Below are 17617 nucleotides of genomic sequence, written 5' to 3' on the forward strand. Positions count from 1 at the left end.
GAAGGTTGTGCATTTCTAAGAATTTGTCCTTTTCTTCCAGGTTGTCCATTTTATTGGCATACAGTTGCTTATAGTAATCTCTCATGATCCTTTGTATTTCTGCAGTGTCAGTTGTTACTTCTCCTTTTGCATTTCTAATTCTATTGATTTGTGTCTTCTCCCTTTTTCTCTTGATGACTCTGGCTAATGGTTTATCAATTTTGTTTATCTTCTCAAAGAACCAGCTTTAAGTTTTAATAATCTTTGCTCTAGTTTCCTTCATTTCTTTTTCATTTATTTCTGATCTGATCTTTATGATTTCTTTCCTTCTGCTAACTTTGGGGTTTTTTATTCTTCTTTCTCTAATTGCTTTAGGTGTAAGTTTAGGTTGTTTATTTGAGGTGTTTCTTGTTTCTTAAGGTAGGATTGTATTGCTATAAACTTCCCTCTTCGAACTGCTTTTACTGTATCCCATAGGTTTTGGGTTGTCGTGTTTTCATTTGTCATTTGTTTCTAGGTATTTTTTGATTTCCTCTTTGATTTCTTCAGTTATCTCTTGGTTATTATTTTTTCCTCTAATTGATATCTAGTCTCATAGCGTTGTGGTCGGAAAAGATACTTGATACGATTTCAATTTTCTTAAATTTACCTAAGCTTGATTTGTGACCCAAGATTTGATCTATCCTGGAGAATGATCCATGAGGACTTGAGAAGAAAGTATATTCTGTTGTTTTTGGATGGAATGTCCTATAACTATCAATTAAGTCCATCTTGATTAATGTATCATTTAAAGCTTCTGTTTCTTTATTGATTTTCATTTTGGATGATCTGTCCATTGGTGGAAGTGGGGTGTTAAAGTCCCCTACTATGATTGTGTTACTGTCAATTTCCCCTTTTATGGCTGTTAGTATTTGCCTTATGTATTGAGGTGCTCCTAGGTTGGGTGCATAAATATTTACAATTGTTATATCTTCTTCTTGGATTGATCCCTTGATCATTATGTAGTGTCCTTCTTTGTCTCTTTTAATAGTCTTTGTTTTAAAGTCTATTTTGTCTGATATGAGAATTGCTACTCCAGCTTTCTTTTGATTTCCATTTGCATGGAATATCTTTTTCCATCCCCTCACTTTCAGTCTGTATGTCTCCCTAGGTCTGAAGTGGGTCTCTTGTAGACAGCATATATATAGGTCTTGTTTTTGTATCCATTCAGCCAGTCTGTGTCTTTTGGTGGGAGCATTTAATCCATTTACATTTAGGGTAATTATCGATATGTTCCTATTCCCATTTTCTTAATTGTTTTGGGTTTGTTATTGTAGGTCTTTTCCTTCTCTTGTGTTTCCTGGCTAGAGAAGGTCCTTTAGCATTTGTTGTAAAGCTGGTTTGGTGGTGCTGAATTCTCTTAGCTTTTCCTTGTCTGTAAAGGTTTTAATTTCTCTGTCAAATCTGAATGAGATCCTTGCTGGGTAGAGCAATCTTGGTTGTAGGTTTTTCCCCTTCATCACTTTAAATATGTCCTGCCATTCCCTTCTGGCTTGCAGAGTTTCTGCTGAAAGATCAGCTGTTAACCTTATGGGGATTCCCTTGTGTGTTATTTGTTGTTTTTCCCTTGCTGCCTTTAATATTTTTTCTTTGTATTTAATTTTTGATAGTTTGATTAATATGTGTCTTGGTGTGTTTCTCCTTGGATTTATCCTGTATGGGACTGTCTGCACTTCCTGGACTTGATTAACTATTTCCTTTCCCATATTAGGGAAGTTTTCAATTATAATCTCTTCAAATATTTTCTCAGTCCCTTTCTTTTTCTTTTCTTCTTCTGGGACCCCTATAATTCGAATGTTGGTGCATTTAATGTTGTCCCAGAGGTCTCTGAGACTGTCCTCAATTCTTTTCATTCTTTTTTCTTTACTCTGCTCTGCAGTAGTTATTTCGACTATTTTATCTTCTAGGTCACTTATCCATTCTTTTGCCTCAGTTATTCTGCTATTGATCCCTTCTAGAGAATTTTTAATTTCATTTATTGTGTTGTTCATCACTGTTTGTTTGCTCTTTAGTTCTTCTAGGTCCTTGTTAAACGTTTCTTGTATTTTCTCCATTCTATTTCCAAGATTTTGGATCATCTTTACTGTCATTATTCTGAAATCTTTTTCAGGTAGACAACCTATTTCGTCTTCATTTGTTAGGTCTGGTGGGTTTTTGCCTTGCTCCTTCATCTTCTGTGTGTTTCTCTGTCTTCTCATGTTGCTTAACTTACTGTGTTTGGGGTCTCCTTTTCGCAGGCTGCAGGTTCGTAGTTCCCATTGTTTTTGGTGTCTGCCCCCAGTGGCTAAGGTTGGTTCAGTGGGTTGTGTAGGCTTCCTGGTGGAGGGGACTAGTGCCTGTGTTCTGGTGGATGAGGCTGGATCTTGTCTTTCTGGTGGTCAGGTCCACATCTGGTGGTGTGTTTTTGGGGGTCTGTGGCCTTATTATGATTTTAGGCAGCCTCTCTGCTAATGGATGGGGCTGTGTTCCTGTCTTGCTAGTTGTTTGGCATAGGGTGTCCAGCACTGTAGCTTGCTGGTCGTTGAGTGGAGCTGGGTCTTGGCGTTGAGATGGAGATCTCTGGGAGATTTTCGCCATTTGATATTACGTGGAGCTGGGAGGTCTCCTGTGGACCAATGTCCTGAACTTGGCTCTCCCATCTCAGAGTCACAGCCCCGATGCCTGGCTGGAGCAGCAAGAGCCTGTCATCCACACGGCTCAGAATAAAAGGGAGAAAAGAAAGAAAGAAAGAAAGAAGAAGATAAAATAAAGTAAAATAAAATAAAACAAAGTTATTAAAATTAAATATTAAAAAAATTTTTTTAAGTAATAAAAAAAAAAGAAAGAAAGAAGAGAGCAACCAAACCAAAAAACAAATCCACAAATGATAACAAGTGCTAAAAAGTATACTAAAAAAAAAGAAACAAACAAAAAAAATGGACAGGCAGAACCCTAGGACAAATGGTAAAAGCAAAGCTATACAGACAAAATCACACACAGAAGTATACACATACACACTCACAAAAAGAGAAAAAGGGAAAAATATATATATATCGTTGCTCCCAAAGTCCACCTCCTCAATTTGGGATGATTCGTTGTCTATTCAGGTATTCCACAGATGCAGGTACATCAGGTTGATTGTTGAGATTTAATCCTCTGCTCCTGATGCTGCTGGGAGAGATGTCCCTTTCTCTTCTTTGTTTGCACAGCTCCTGGGGTTCAGCTTTGGATTTGGACCCGCCTCTGCGTGTAGGTCGCATGAGGGCGTCTGTTCTTCCCTCAGACCGGACAGGGTTAAAGGAGCAGCTGATTCGGGGGCTCTGGCTCACTCAGGCCGGGGGGAGGGAGAGGTACGGATGCAGGCAAGCCTGCGGTGGCAGAGGCCGGCGTCACATTTCACCAGCCTGAGGCACGCCATGTGTTCTCCCGGGGAAGTTGTCTCTGGGTCACGGGACCCTGGCAGTGGTGGGCTGCACAGGCTCCTTGGAGGGGAGGTGTGGATAGTTACCTGTGCTTGCAGACAGGCTTCTTGGTGGCGGCAGCAGCAGCCTTAGCGTCTCATGCCTGTCTCTGGGGTCCACGCTGATAGCCGCGGCTCGCGCCCATCTCGGAGCTCCTTTAAGCGGCGCTCTCAATCCCCTCTTCTCGAGCACCAGGAAACAAAGAGGCAAGAAAAAGTCTCTTGCCTCTTTGGCAGCTCCAGACTTTTTCCCGGACTCCCTCCCAGCTAGCCGTGGTGCACTAGTCCCTTCAGGCTGTGTTCACGCAGCCAACCCCAGTCCTCTCCCTGGGATCTGACCTCCGAAGCCTGAGCCTCAGCTCCCAGCCCCCACCCGCCCCAGTGGGTGAGCAGACAAGCCTCTTGGGCTGGTGAGTGCTGGTCGGCACCGATCCTCTGGGAATCTCTCTGCTTTGCCCTGTGCACCCCTCTTGCTGAGCTCTCCTCTGTTGCTCCGAAGCTTCCCCCCTCTGCCACTCGCAGTCTCTGCCCACGAAGGGGCTTCCTAGTGTGTGGAAACCTTTCCTCCTTTACAGCTCCCTCCCACTGGTGCAGGTCCCGTCCCTATTCTTTTGTCTCTGTTTTTTCTTTTTTCTTTTGCCCTACCCAGGTACGTGGGGAGTTTCTTGCCTTTTTGGAAGTCTGAGGTCTTCTGCCAGCATTCAGTAGGTGTTCTGTAGGAGTTGTTCCACATGTAGATGTATTTCTTATGTATTTGTGGGGAAGAAGGTGATCTCCACGTCTTACTCTTCCACCATCTTGAAGCCGTCTACTCATTGGTTTTTAAAAGTTACGCACACTTGGCTTATAATTCCTTTGTGTTGATACACCTTTATATCACATCCTGAAATCTGAGATAGCATACCTTGTATTATAAAACCTGTTCTCCATTACATAGGAAGTATTATACTTACAACATTACAAATGCATACCAGTAAAACCTAGGGAGCCTGTGATTTCTGAATAAAACAGAAGTTTCTGTCTAGAGCAGAGAGAGCAAATGGATTTCAACTCACTTTCTCAAGTGTCGTTTGTGAAGAATTCTGAGGCTATATTCAACCTCACTGATATGTCTTTTTTTTTTTTTTTGGCTGCGTTGGGTCTTCGTTGATGCGTATGGGCTTTTCTCTAGTTGCCGTGAGCGGGGGCTATTCTTCGTTGTGGTGTGTGGGCTTCTCATTGCGGTGGCTTCTTGTTGTGGAGCACAGGCTCTAGGTTCGCAGGCTTCAGTAGTTGCGGCGCGTGGGCCCAGTAGTTGTGGTGCACGGGCTTAGTTGCTCTGAGGCATGTGGGATCTTCCCGGACCAGGGATCAAACCCGTGTCCCCTGCATTGGCAGGCAGACTCTTAACCACTGCACCACCAGGGAAGTCCCTGATATTTGTCTTGATGCATCAGAGATGTCTGCTGTGGGCGCCGGGGGAAGAGACGTGTGGGACACATACCAGATCTTTTCAGTCTTTGGTCTTCTAGAGCATATCGCCAACACAGGAACTCTGCCAGGATGAACAGTAATAATGCAAATCGTAGGTTGGAATGACAAAACAAACAGTGACACCCCCCCCCCATAGTTCTTACGAGATAGTCAGTATTTAAGAGCTTTGCCTTTATGACTTCAAAGGAAAACTGATTTCCAATAGGCATGTTTTTTCTCATATCTTTCCAGTCAGAGTTCATTAACAACCCTAAATGATTGTCTGAACTTGGGGTAGAACAACCTATTAGGTTGTTTCCAGGTAGGAAAGAATGTAGGTCATAACCTATATATGAATGAAATTTGTCATTGTCAGCCTACTGTATTAATTAAAGGCTTAAGTTACATTGTATCATCTCATTTATACAATAAATTAAAAAATGGAAAACACAAAAGAGAAAAATTTGAGATTGTTTTTCTTACCTCCAACCTTATTTTGCATGTAGAGTCTATGTTAGGTAATTCTAATGTGATTAGAAATTAAGGAGACTGGGGAAGGGAGGGTGGAGAGGGAGGGATGGTTTCTGGATGGGAAATAAAAAGCTACTACTTTTAACTTTTCCTAAATCCTTAGCAGATGATTTTAGCTCCACTTTAGTAGATACTGTCAGGAGCCCTCCCTCTTAAGACCTCGTTAATTTGGCTGCTTTGATTAATTTTGGATGAGTTAAGAAATACCCATGGACAGACTACTTAAGTCTAAGGCTCACTTGATGAGATGTCAGGGCAATTTCTACGTACCTAACTTCAGCGTAGATAAGGAAAATGGGGGTAAGCTCCTCACTGTCTTTGCATGTATGGCAATCCTGAGCATTTCATTCTTAATGAGACTATAATGAAGAAACCAACAGAGGACTTAAAGGAAGAAGTATGGAGCTTATTAAAATATTTTGTTCCCAAACACTTCTAGCTATGATTAAATTGTAAGGTATTAAAACCACTAGTTTGGATGTACCCATCTATGTGATAACTGGTTTAGAATATCCAGTAACTAGTACAGTGCCTGGTATGTGTAGGGACTGAATAAATATTTATCAAATGAGTGAATACTGTCATTGAGGAAGCAGTTGGTAGGGAAAAAATATGGGCTTTAGTATCAGACAGACCTGGTTTCTACTGTTTACACCACCACTTTTGAGTGTGACCTTGGTATAATTAGTAATATTTCTATCGTCTGTAACCCCTTTTCTCATCGAAAAACAAGGATAGTAGTTTATATCTCCCAGGCTTGTTTTGAGAACTGAATAAAATAACTCACCTGGCACAAGGTGAGTGCCTAATAGATGTTCATTCCCCTTCCCTTCCCTTATATTATTCTACTGCTATTTGCCAGTGGAGGAGCTTTACATGACAGCATTTGCACAGCTGCAAATAGATACCAGCAACCATAACCTACACTTATGCCTCTCCCCAGCCAGTCAAAAGTCCTGTGACAGGAGCAAAGAGGCTGCAGTGCTCAGGAGCCTGAGACAGCCTGCTCTGGATTTTCTATAAATATCTACAAAGGGGTGTAGGCATATGAAACTCTGTATGAGCAACTGTCATCTAAACAGAAGGCCAGCCAGCTGACCAAGGTTACTCAGAATGGCAAAGCCCACTGAAATGAATAAAATATCCAGATCTAGACAGCCAACATCAAACTCTTTTTCCCCCATTTAACCAATAACAGGTATAACTGAGGCAGGAAGCATGTTTTTTTACCATTTTTTTTGGATAATATAAGAAAATCCTTTGGGATTGTGTAAAGTACTTTGGAAATTCATCACCTTTCTAGGGTTATACTTTTATTTAGCCAGATATGGGATCTTCTCTGCCTCCAAGACCCTTTATTTAAATTTCTCAACAAATACTAACTTTTTTTTCACTTTCCCATCCAAATTTGGTTGCTGTATTAGTCTGCTAGGGCTTCCATAACAAAATACCACAGACTGGGTGGCTTAAACTGGGTGAGAAATTTATTTTTCTCACAATTCTGGAGGACAGAAGGCCAAGATCAAGATGCCATCAGGATAGGTTTCTTGTGAGGCCCCTCTTCCTGGGATGTAGACAACTACCTCCTCACATGGCCTCTTCTCTGTGTGCATGGAGAGAAAGGTCTGATGTGTCTTCTTCTTCTTACAAGGACACAAGTCCCATTGGACCAGGTCCTCACCCCCATGATCTCATCTAACCCTCATTACCTCCACAAAGGCCCCATCCTCCAAACACAGCCACATTAGGGTTTAGGACTGCAACATAGAATTGGGGGGTGGGGACACAATTCATTCCATAACAGTTGCTTCTTCCTTAAATTACTTTCCATAGATCTCTAGCACCTTTTTCTTCAGTCAGTTATCTCCAGTACAATGTATTTAGCATATAATCTTTCTTCCTGTACATTTGCCAAGTTTCAGGCAAATTGCAAGAATTAATACAAACCAGTGCCCCTTCCCTCAAGCTCTAGGCTTCAGTGCGAGAAGTAGCTGAGGGGCAAGGGAGTGTGGTAAGTAGAATAATGGCTCCCTGATGATATCCATGAGCTAATCCCCAAAATCTTTGAATATGTTAGGTTCCATGGTAAAGGGGCATTAAGGTTGCAGGTGGAATTAAGGTTGTTAATCAGCTGACCTTAAAATAGGGAGATTATCCTAGATTATCCATGTGGGTCCAGTCTAATCACATGAGTCCTCAGCAGTAGAAGAGGGAGCCAGAAGGAGAGAGTCAGAGAAAGAGATATGACAATGGAAGCAGGGTCAGAGATATGTTGTGTTGCTGACTTGGAAGATGGAGGCCACAAGCCATGGAATGTGGGTGGCCTTTAAAAGCTGGAAAAGCAAGGAAACGGATTCTCCCCTAGAGCCTCCAGAACGAAATTTAGCCTTGCCAACATCTTGATTTGAGCCCAGTGAGAACTGTTTTGGACTTCTGAGCTACAGAAGAGTTAGCCAGTAAATTAGCATTGTTTTAAGCCACTACATTCGTGGTCATTTGTTACTGCACCAAGAGAAAACTAATACAGGAAGTTAGAAGTGGAGGAGAGAGGATGATGCTTATGATGGACCTAGAACGTGTCAGGCATAAAACTAGGGGATTTATATGTTTTCTCTCTTAACACTATCGTGGAAGGTCTTACATGTTTTCTAGATTGGGAAACAGACTCAGAGTTTAAGTAACTTTCCCAGAGACATACAAGTAACCCAGTTAGTGCCTGGGCAATACGGAATTTCAGACCAGGTCCGTGAAGCTGATACAAAAAGATAGTGACCATGGTCTGCATCTAAGCCTGAGCTCTGCTATTGTGTGACCTTGGACAGGGCACTGGGACTCTCTTAGCCTCAATTTCTTCAATTGCCACATGATGCGAAAAGTTTAAGACTGCTGGAGAAGCAGGTGTCACACAAATAATTTTTATTCAAACTGAATAAAGTTTTTATGAATTTTATGATAAATTATTTAAAAATGCTTTAGAGATAGAATTTATGATCATTGAATTAATCAGTCAATACATCTTTAATTATTTCATCTTGTAAAGCTAAAGACCTCTTTTCAGGTGGTCTCATTTAATCTATCCCAAAGCCTCCATATATATTGTTGTTGAAACCAACCCATATAATAGAGCCTCAGAGAGGAATATAACATAATGGTAAAATTCTCAGAAGTCAGATTTGGACCCAGATCCTGGCTCTAACATTTACTAGTTTTATGACCTGGAGTAAGTTATTTCACCTCTCTCAGTATTAGCTTCCTCATATATAAAATGAGGATAGTAAATATAACTGTCTCTCCTTTAAAATATAAATATATATAATATAAATACATAAAATATAAACATAATATAAATATGTAAATTAGGATATATAATATTTACAAAATATAAGTATTAAATAAGGTTCTAAAAAACAGTTAAGCCCATTTATTCACAAGTCCAAGGTGGCACCATTAGAAACAATCAGTATGTAAAGTTCATGAGAGAACTGTAAAGGTTGATGGCATATATGGTTTTTATCCCATAATTTTTTACTGTAATTGAAGGTTTCTGTGTTATAGCACTCACTCTCAAGTGGCTTTTGCACTTAGCATTATGGAGTCAATAATACTGACAAAACACCTCAAGAGTTTAAAGATGGCCTCATGTGGAACCCCTCCAAGTCCCCAGTTTTATGATGCTCAGTTTTCTAATATCATATGTATATTTATAGCTTTATATTTTTAGTGTAATCAGCTTAACTTTGATAGAAAAATAATATTAGGATAAGTATAAAATAAGTTGAAGTTGTATGTTTCAAATAATTCTAGGTTTTTTTTAAGATTTCAAATTTGGCAATTAAAAAAATACATTTAGTTAGATGTTTGTTAAACATATTTTATTGGATAAATTGAATGAAAGCCTTATAACTTGTATTACAATTCTTACCATTTTAATAAGAACATTAAAATTTAAAATATCTTCTATATTTCATGCACTTCTACTCATAAGTGGGAATTTAATATGGAAACTTTGGCAATGGTCTTGCAAACTTGCTTCTAATTAAATTTAGTTTCCATTAATCTATATTCTGACAGAGTCTTTTGATAACTAACATATTTCAAGTAGCCTGAAAATATGTATTTATTGCCTGCTTTTTGTATTTTAGAAAGACAAACTCTTTAGTTTGTAAGAAGTCGTACATACATTTAATGAGAAAGTAATAGTCATGACTTCATCTTGAAATACTCTCTTGAAGTCATTTAGAGTAACACTAGCTGCTGTTACCAACCCTGCTTTTCAGTGGCTTAGCACTCACACACCAGTCAGTGTGGGAATCCCTGGTCAGTGGGTGGCTTTTCTTTTCTTTGGGTAGTGATTTTGAGACCCCAACTCCTTCCAGTTCATGGCTCTGCCATCCCCTAGGGCCTCTGAGTTCTCTGCTTTCAGTTATGGATGAGGAGTGAGAACAGAGAAGGCATTCCAGCACTGTTCTTGAAAACCCCTGGTCCACAAGACATAAACATAAACTCTCTCCCCTTCCACTGGTGGGAATTAGTTACATGCTCACATAAGGATGTAGGGGGAGCTGAGAAATGTAGTCTCTGCCTGGGAGCGGCCTCCTGGTAACAACTCTACAGTGTGGAATGGAGAACATAAATGTTGGTGGACACTGCCAAAGGGGGTATATGAGAATGTACAAATACACCAACTACAGAATTTTATAAAATTGTTTATTAGTATCTAATAGTCCAGTGTCTAGGTACCAGTGTCAGTAGGTCATGTTCTTAGAGGTCTTCTGAAATTTTTTATTCTATCACAATCCAAAATAGCATCAATTTTTAAAAGTTACCCAAAGCTATAGTCTGAGACCATAGAAACATTTTCTTTTTTTGAAAAATGTATCACCTTTGGACTTGGTACGTTTTTGCCTCTGCACAATAATTGACAGCAATCTAAGCCTGTGTACATTACTTCAAAAAATATAATTCATATTTTTTCAGGACTTTTCAGTGTTCATTTTTTACAAGTCTAGTGACGTAATTTTTTTCCAATATTATGCATAAGTAATATATTACTGTAGCTTTAGATTCTTGTAACATAATGTAATATCTAGGCCTAAAGATTTTTTAATTAATTGGATTATTTAATTGCAAAATATGTCTGATATATTTTTTATAGAGAATGCCATAAATATAGAATAGAAATAAAATTTGTCTTCAAGACTGTAAAGATTTGAATGGGATCCTGCTAATGTTTGATCAGAGCCTCACTGGATTTCCAAATGCCTAATTACAAAATTCTCAAAGTATTCTGTGATATTTACAGAGTTCATTAATGAGAAATACTCATTTTGATTTTAGGAGTATATTTCCGAAGTTATGTAAGAGGGAACTCTTTATATATCAGTGGAAATAAACTGCTTGCAATTTTCTCTTAAACATGTTTTGGAATGGATACTTTCTATTACTAATCTGTAATCATTCTCATAACCAGTGTCTGACAAGATTACATGCTGCCTCACCAAGGTTTGGTGACTTTTTTATAATTTTATTGACATGGTTCACTTTCTGTTCTTGCCTTCTGATTTGTTTCCAATTGGGAATATTTTTTATTAAATCTTTTATTTTCATTACTACTTGAAGTTTATGGCCAGTTGTAAAATTTTTCAGTGATTCCAAGTACTGATGCCAGAAACATTTTGGATTAACATATTTATTTGTCTTTATTTTCTGGTTCATACGAATATTATATACATAAGATTACCGCCCCCCCCCCCCCTCTCTGTAAAAAAAGGACATTGTAAGTTAATTACTTTGGCTTATTATTCTGCAGCTTTATCTTAAATAGATAATACATGCAATCTTGCCAAATTCACAATAACATATAAATAGTATCATTTACAATGGAAGGTTAACAAAAGAACCTCTTTCTTCATCACAGACTATTATAAGAATGAATTTCTACAAAACTAGTGTTCTTTTTGTCTTTAAACCACTTTTCTCTTAACTGGCTGTCCTAAATTTTTATTTAGAAAGAAAGCATTTTGCATGCTAGGAGGTAAGAAACATAAGGAAGGTAATTATAATGGAATTTAAATAATTCACTTACATTTCTTTGGCAATAAAATAAAGCATGTTCTCTTAGGGTTTTTCTTTTTTTATAAGCTCTAAAATATGTCTTTCAAATTACTAATATTATAAAAGAAACCACATAACACTGTCATCTTCCCAGCTCAAATATTACTGTTTTCCAACAACAGATTTGGCAGTCATTCAGAGGCAAGTAGTATTAGGCTTTTTAGATTTTCAAATATATCTGAACTGCTGTTGATTGCTCCCCAAATCAGGTCAGATACACTCTCTGCAGGAACATTTCCCAGAGAGACTGTATGTTCAAATGGAAGATTTTCATGTTTCACAGTCAGCCTCATTTATTTTCCAGACCTCTAAATTTTTCACACTAAGTAGCAGCATCTCACTTTGTGAACCATGGGGTCTTTATTAATTAAACAGAGTCAACAGGGTTGATTTATTCTCTCTCTTCTCAGTTGAATTACCAAGCACACAAATCAGAGAGGAAATATTTCTAATAGTAGAATGTTCTCCAAGCCAGTAAATCTGGGATTATCTCATCATACCGATTATATCAAAGCTCTCTAGTCACCATGCTCACCAGGACATAAAACTGAATGGTATACACACAAATGGCCCAGTTCCAGCATCACAGGAAGAATTCCAAGTTTTTCTTACAATATTCAGAAAGCCCTAATTGTTAACAAAAAACAAAAAAAACAGCCATGATCATTATTGAATACTCTTCACCAGGCACTTTACATGCATTACCTGTGTTTTAGAAGCATTGATTCTGGATGTTTTTACAAAAGAGCCAGGTGTGAAATGTGTACTTGAAGCATAGAAACTAACCCTCTGTTGCTTCAGTTTTATTTTTTCTAGTGATTGGCTATTGTATTTGCATGTTTGGCGCTAAGGTGTGTGTTTTTCAGTTGTGTACAGAGAAGTGTATTATGAACATAAGATTAATCAATTAATATTTTATGGTATTATTTTGTATTTGGAGAAAGATCAGATGTTGATTTGTTGATTAAAAAGTGCCTAATGAAGGTTACTGTCAAGGATGACTTTCTGGCAGAACTTTCTAATATTCATTGTTCAGAGTCTATAACTACATTTTCTTCTGAAACATTTTACTTTTGCTTATTTTATATTATCATTCAGTGGAATGTCCATATATGGGCAGTTATAATATTTCAAACATGAGAATTTTTTTTTAAGTCACATAAGAAAGCATATACCCGACCTTACCCCTCAGGTAATTAATTGTGCCTGTTTTTCTTCCTTTCCAGCTTCCCCAGTTAAGGAGCATTGTAGGGGAGGAAGGATTTATAATAATTTAAATTAAAGTCTCTTCTTTGGACTAACATATTATAAATGTGCTGATAAACAGTAAAGTAAATATACTAAGATATCCCATCCAGCTTTTTCCTTTCAGTTTTAAACAGGTACGTTGTACGGGACAATGTGTCCTCATTTCCCCTTGCAGTGGTATTCTAGCCCTCTGTGTTACACTCACTGGTAATTCTTTAAAACCTCTTTCAATTTAGGCAGCTTTCCAGCTTTACAAAATCCTTGAAATGAAGTTAACCTGTGCAGAATCAAATGCTTTGTAAGTTTAGCCTCCATAATAAGAAATCGCACTAAACCATTTTAAAGAGGTAATAGTAATATGGATTACTGTCAAGAGAATAACGATTCTTTGTATCACTTAACCACACTCTGAGGTTTTGAAACTATGAAGATATCTGGGCCTTGCCACCTCCACCTCGACTCTTAAACAACTTAAGTGCATTTACCCTACCGTGAAACTATAAGTGATCTTCTTCCATGGAAAGCTGCATTTTCAATATTTAAACAGAGGAGTTGAGCAATTTGTTTTGGGGGATATGGATAGAATTTAGAATATAGGACTGAAAACAAACCAAATCCAGTAATAACAGTGAAACTGACCATTGGTACTAAGTCCAACATTTCAGTTATTGTCATCAACAGGCACTAAAGTAAGTGCCTCTTTGTGATAGATCCCAAATTGTGCTCAAAGGCACACTCGTCCCATGTGTGCTGATAGGGCATGTTAGTTTGAGTAATATTATAAACTCTTGGAGAGTCGTAAAACACATTAGTATATTTAGGGCTCTGGGAAATCCTACAGTAAAAAAACCTACTTAACTATGTTTAAACTAGTTTGTCTCAAAGTTATTTAACCATAGAATTCTCTTCTTCACATAATATGTATTAAAAACCCTTATAACACACTTCGGAAATGTTATTCTGTAATATTTTAGGAAGTAGGAGATACTTTGAGATCCACAATCTTATTTGATCCTCATAAGTGCCAGCCCTCAGATGGACTTGATCTAAGACATGATGCTTCTCTTAGGTTGAGTTTGGGTAGGATGGGGACAGGGGAAACTGATCTAGGATGGATAGGGCAGTGGGGTAAGCCAGGGCTAGAACGAGGATCCAAGGAGAAGGAATAAGTCATCCTATTCCAGAAGCTGTCTGTCCAGGACTCAGGAGCTGGGCAGATAGTGGTGGATTTAGGTGAGTCATCCAGCTGAAGGCTGGGAGTTGGATACTAGGTCTAAAAAACACCGTGCATCAGGTAGGGGCACACGTAGTGATGTTTCACCACTTCCTGAACATGCCCCATATGTTTGTATGTCCTTCCTTACCTCTGCTTGTGTTCTTCCCCGGAACGCCTAGTTACTTGTTCTGAGAATATGTTAGGTACCATAGACTCAGAGATAAGAAACATAGCTCCTGCCCTAAAGGAGCTTTGTATGCAGTACAAAGACCTAAAAATAAACAGGCATTTGTAATATGCTATAAGAGATAAAGCCATGGGCACAGATTGGAGCAATCTAGAGGGAGATTTGGTTCTTTAGAATTAGTTTGAGTTAGCTGGATAAACAAGACGGGAAGGGGGAAGATTGTAGCAGAGAAGAAAGTATTGTCGAGGCAGGTAAAAAACAAGGTATTTCATACTATGGAATATGTATTTGATCCAGAAGGCATTAGTTGGCACTGAATTTTTAGCAGGTGAGCAGCAGTGTATGATCTGTCGTTCAGGAAGATCTCTTGGCTGGAGTGGAGGATGAATTAAAAAACTAGAACAGAGGCAGAGAGACAAGCTGTTTCAGTGACCCAGGCCATAGCATTGGAACAGGAGAAAGGAAAAGATTCCAGAGATGTTACAGAAAGACGATCACAGGACTTGCTGATGGATAAAGAAGAGCGAGGAGTCAAAGATGACACATTCTCCTGCATTCTTTTGTTTTTGTTTTTGTTTTTTACCAAAGAATAAAGAAAAAAAAGGGTTTTGTTGAACGTAAAAACATATCTAAGACTTTTTAAAACTATTGGATCCAGTTCCAACTGCTTCCTAATTCAGGAGACTGCAGTAGGGTGGAAACAGTGTCACTGGGATCACTGCTTGCATGGTGGGTAGAAGGACAGTCTTTCAGATTGTAATTGTATCCCTTTTTCTTCGCAAGTCACGTAACACAGACTACGTCCTGGATGCATCCCGTCATGAGCGCACTGACCCTGTCCTGCTCAGAGGAAAACGAAGAGGATTGCTCCAGAGAACTTCCTGACCAGAAGAATTGATGGTTTTCTGTGGGAAGCTGCGGTTCATGGTCTTCTGGCATCTCCGTCGACGTGGAGGACTCTGAGACGCGACATCTAAAATAGGAGTAAAACACACACTACTTAGTGAAGTTGTGAAATGGAGACTGGATTTAAGCTATTTTTGTAAAACTTTTTGATATAACTGTATACATTTACAAAATTAATTGCCACTATAGTAGTTCTTTAGGAATAATCTAGTCCTGTTTTTGAAATCATATGTAATTGGATTTTATAATATATATAATTTTTCATATGTAATTATGTAATTTTATATTTAGTTCTTTATAGAATATCAGACACAGTGGCTTTTATAATTAAGACATTGAAAAATTATGTGAGCATAGTGAAACACTTCATTTATTTGGTAATTCACTAACCTTTTATATGCGTACCTTAGGAAAGTGATTTAAGCAAGCTTTTCCACAGGCCACTGGATATAGCTTACATCTTTATGATGCTTTCTAATTTACAAAATGCTTTTCAGACCCTGTTTTATGTAAACCATACAACACGCCTGTGAGGCAACTCCACTGGGTATTTTTCAGTTAGGAAAAGAGCAGTTCAGAGAAATGAAGCACCTTGTCCTGGAGCTGAGGCTCACACCCTCACCTTCCGATTCCATGTCCAGGCCCCTTTGCCCCACACCCTGCTGTCCCTGCAGAGGCAGGTCGCAGCCTGACACACAGGGTCCCATGTCTCTGTTGATGCAGCTGAGCTCCACAGCTGTGTACCCCTGGGGCCACAAAGACTCAGGGGGCACTTCTTCATTCAAACATGGCCCCCACCCAACCTCATAGTTCTCCTATAAACCCTTCCCCCAAACACTTACCAAGCAGGAGCATGGCTTTGTGATGTTGATTCAATGGGCTTCTTTCAGCAGCTCATATTTTTCTAAAGTAAAGGGACTGACTCCCTTGTGGGATTTGCCCTGCTGGGTTGTCCTTGCCAGAGGGAGTGTTGAGGGGAGCTGATGAATAGAGGGGCATCCGGAATCTATGTATCAAAAGAGACATCCTTGAACTCCTCTGCTGTGTGTTCCAGACTGACCTCATTATTGCTGATATCAGCCTCCAGACCGATTATGCTTCTGATCTTATTTCATCTTATTGTAAGGATGCTACTAGACAGTTTTTGGAAGGAATGAGCCATTGACTTGGAGTGCTAAAGATTTTCTCTCCGTTTAATGATTTAAATCTGGGGCTGGGAAGTTGGGGCAGGGGGTGGGCAGAGAGGAGGAAGTCATTTTCAGTGCTCTGGGCACTAAGTACCAACTGAATAATAAAAAGGGACTTATCCTTACGCAGTGTTATTATATAGTTAGGTGATGTACTGTACTGAGGAAGAAAGTGAGCAAGAATCATTAATTAATCAGAGTACTGTTCCCAAACCATCCGTGATAACACAGAGAAGCTACTGTGTCTCTCTGGCCTCCTTTTCTCCCCACCACCACCACCACTCCTCCTCCTTTCCCTCTTCCTCCTCCTCTTCCTCTCCTCCTCACTCCCTTCTCTCTTTCTCTCTCTCCCTCCCTCCCCACCTCTGAAATACAAGTAAGAAAAAGGAACTCGGAGCCTTGAGGATCACTTGACTCAGTGATTTTCAAACATCTTTTGGTGAAAAAGACTCATTTTTCAAATGAATTCTTAAACAGAATCTCAATATTTGTAACAGATTCTTTTTTAAATATTGTGCTGTCCTGCTTGAAACAAGATGAAGGCCTGAAGCCCAATTAAAACAGCCCCCAGCACTGCTATGCAAACCTAAAACTCCTTAGAATACAGTGTCAGAATCATCAATTGTAACCATTTATATGGATGAGTAAACTGAGATCCTAAGAGTTCACACAGTGAGGTCAAACTTAGACCTAGATCCTGAGTCTCCTAGTCTACTGCATTTCATATGGTATATTATATAGATCTATGTTGTAAATATATGTGTACATTATGCTCATGCACACATTCCTGAATATATGTAGGATTTATAATTTACGTCTTGAATGATAACATAAGTCAAATCCAGGCTGATAGGTAGTCATTAGCCCTGAGAAAAGTTTCAGAATGGCTGGAGAAACTTGTGTTTCCTCTGACAGCTCTTTGAATATTAGGAAGCTGCAGGGAGACAAGTTTTGAGAGAAGACCCTGAAGGAGCTCTTTCCTTGTGTCCCCCAGAGGTGAGTGAGATTCTCAAACACCCCAAGTTACTTTTATAAATTAGTATCTATAATTGTGAAAGTACAGACTATTTGTCGTTGCCAAATTAATGGTATGAAGTGTCTCTCCCCTTCCTGGGAGTGTTTTACTAATTTGTTTCTAGTGAGGAAAACACAGAAGATGCTCAAGTCACTTGGCATCAAGATCCTCAGGAAGCAGTTCACTGGCGGACGCCTCATAGGTTAACTTTACCATTTGGTGCCACTTTCCTTCCTGCTTCCTAATCGAACACCTAATGGAAAAGGCCTACAAAAATCATAATGAAATTATTTATTGGGCATTT

The 17617-nt window shown here is 39.0% G+C and overlaps 1 protein-coding gene across 2 annotated transcripts in view; it reads left to right on the forward strand.

Annotated features, from left to right (window-relative positions):
* STXBP4 (syntaxin binding protein 4) overlaps window positions 1–15414 on the forward strand; it is a 190298-nt gene extending 174884 nt beyond the window's left edge. For both annotated transcript variants that reach the window (XM_036835713.1, XM_036835714.1), the window contains one exon: window positions 14989–15414. In XM_036835713.1, the coding sequence (XP_036691608.1) occupies window positions 14989–15103 (115 nt within the window). In that variant the 3' untranslated portion in view covers window positions 15104–15414. The remainder of the gene's footprint in view (window positions 1–14988) is intronic.
* The last annotated feature ends 2203 nt before the right edge of the window (window positions 15415–17617 follow it).

The sequence above is a fragment of the Balaenoptera musculus genome, chromosome 20, assembly GCF_009873245.2.
Source record: "Balaenoptera musculus isolate JJ_BM4_2016_0621 chromosome 20, mBalMus1.pri.v3, whole genome shotgun sequence".
Classification (NCBI taxonomy): Eukaryota; Metazoa; Chordata; class Mammalia; order Artiodactyla; family Balaenopteridae; genus Balaenoptera; species Balaenoptera musculus.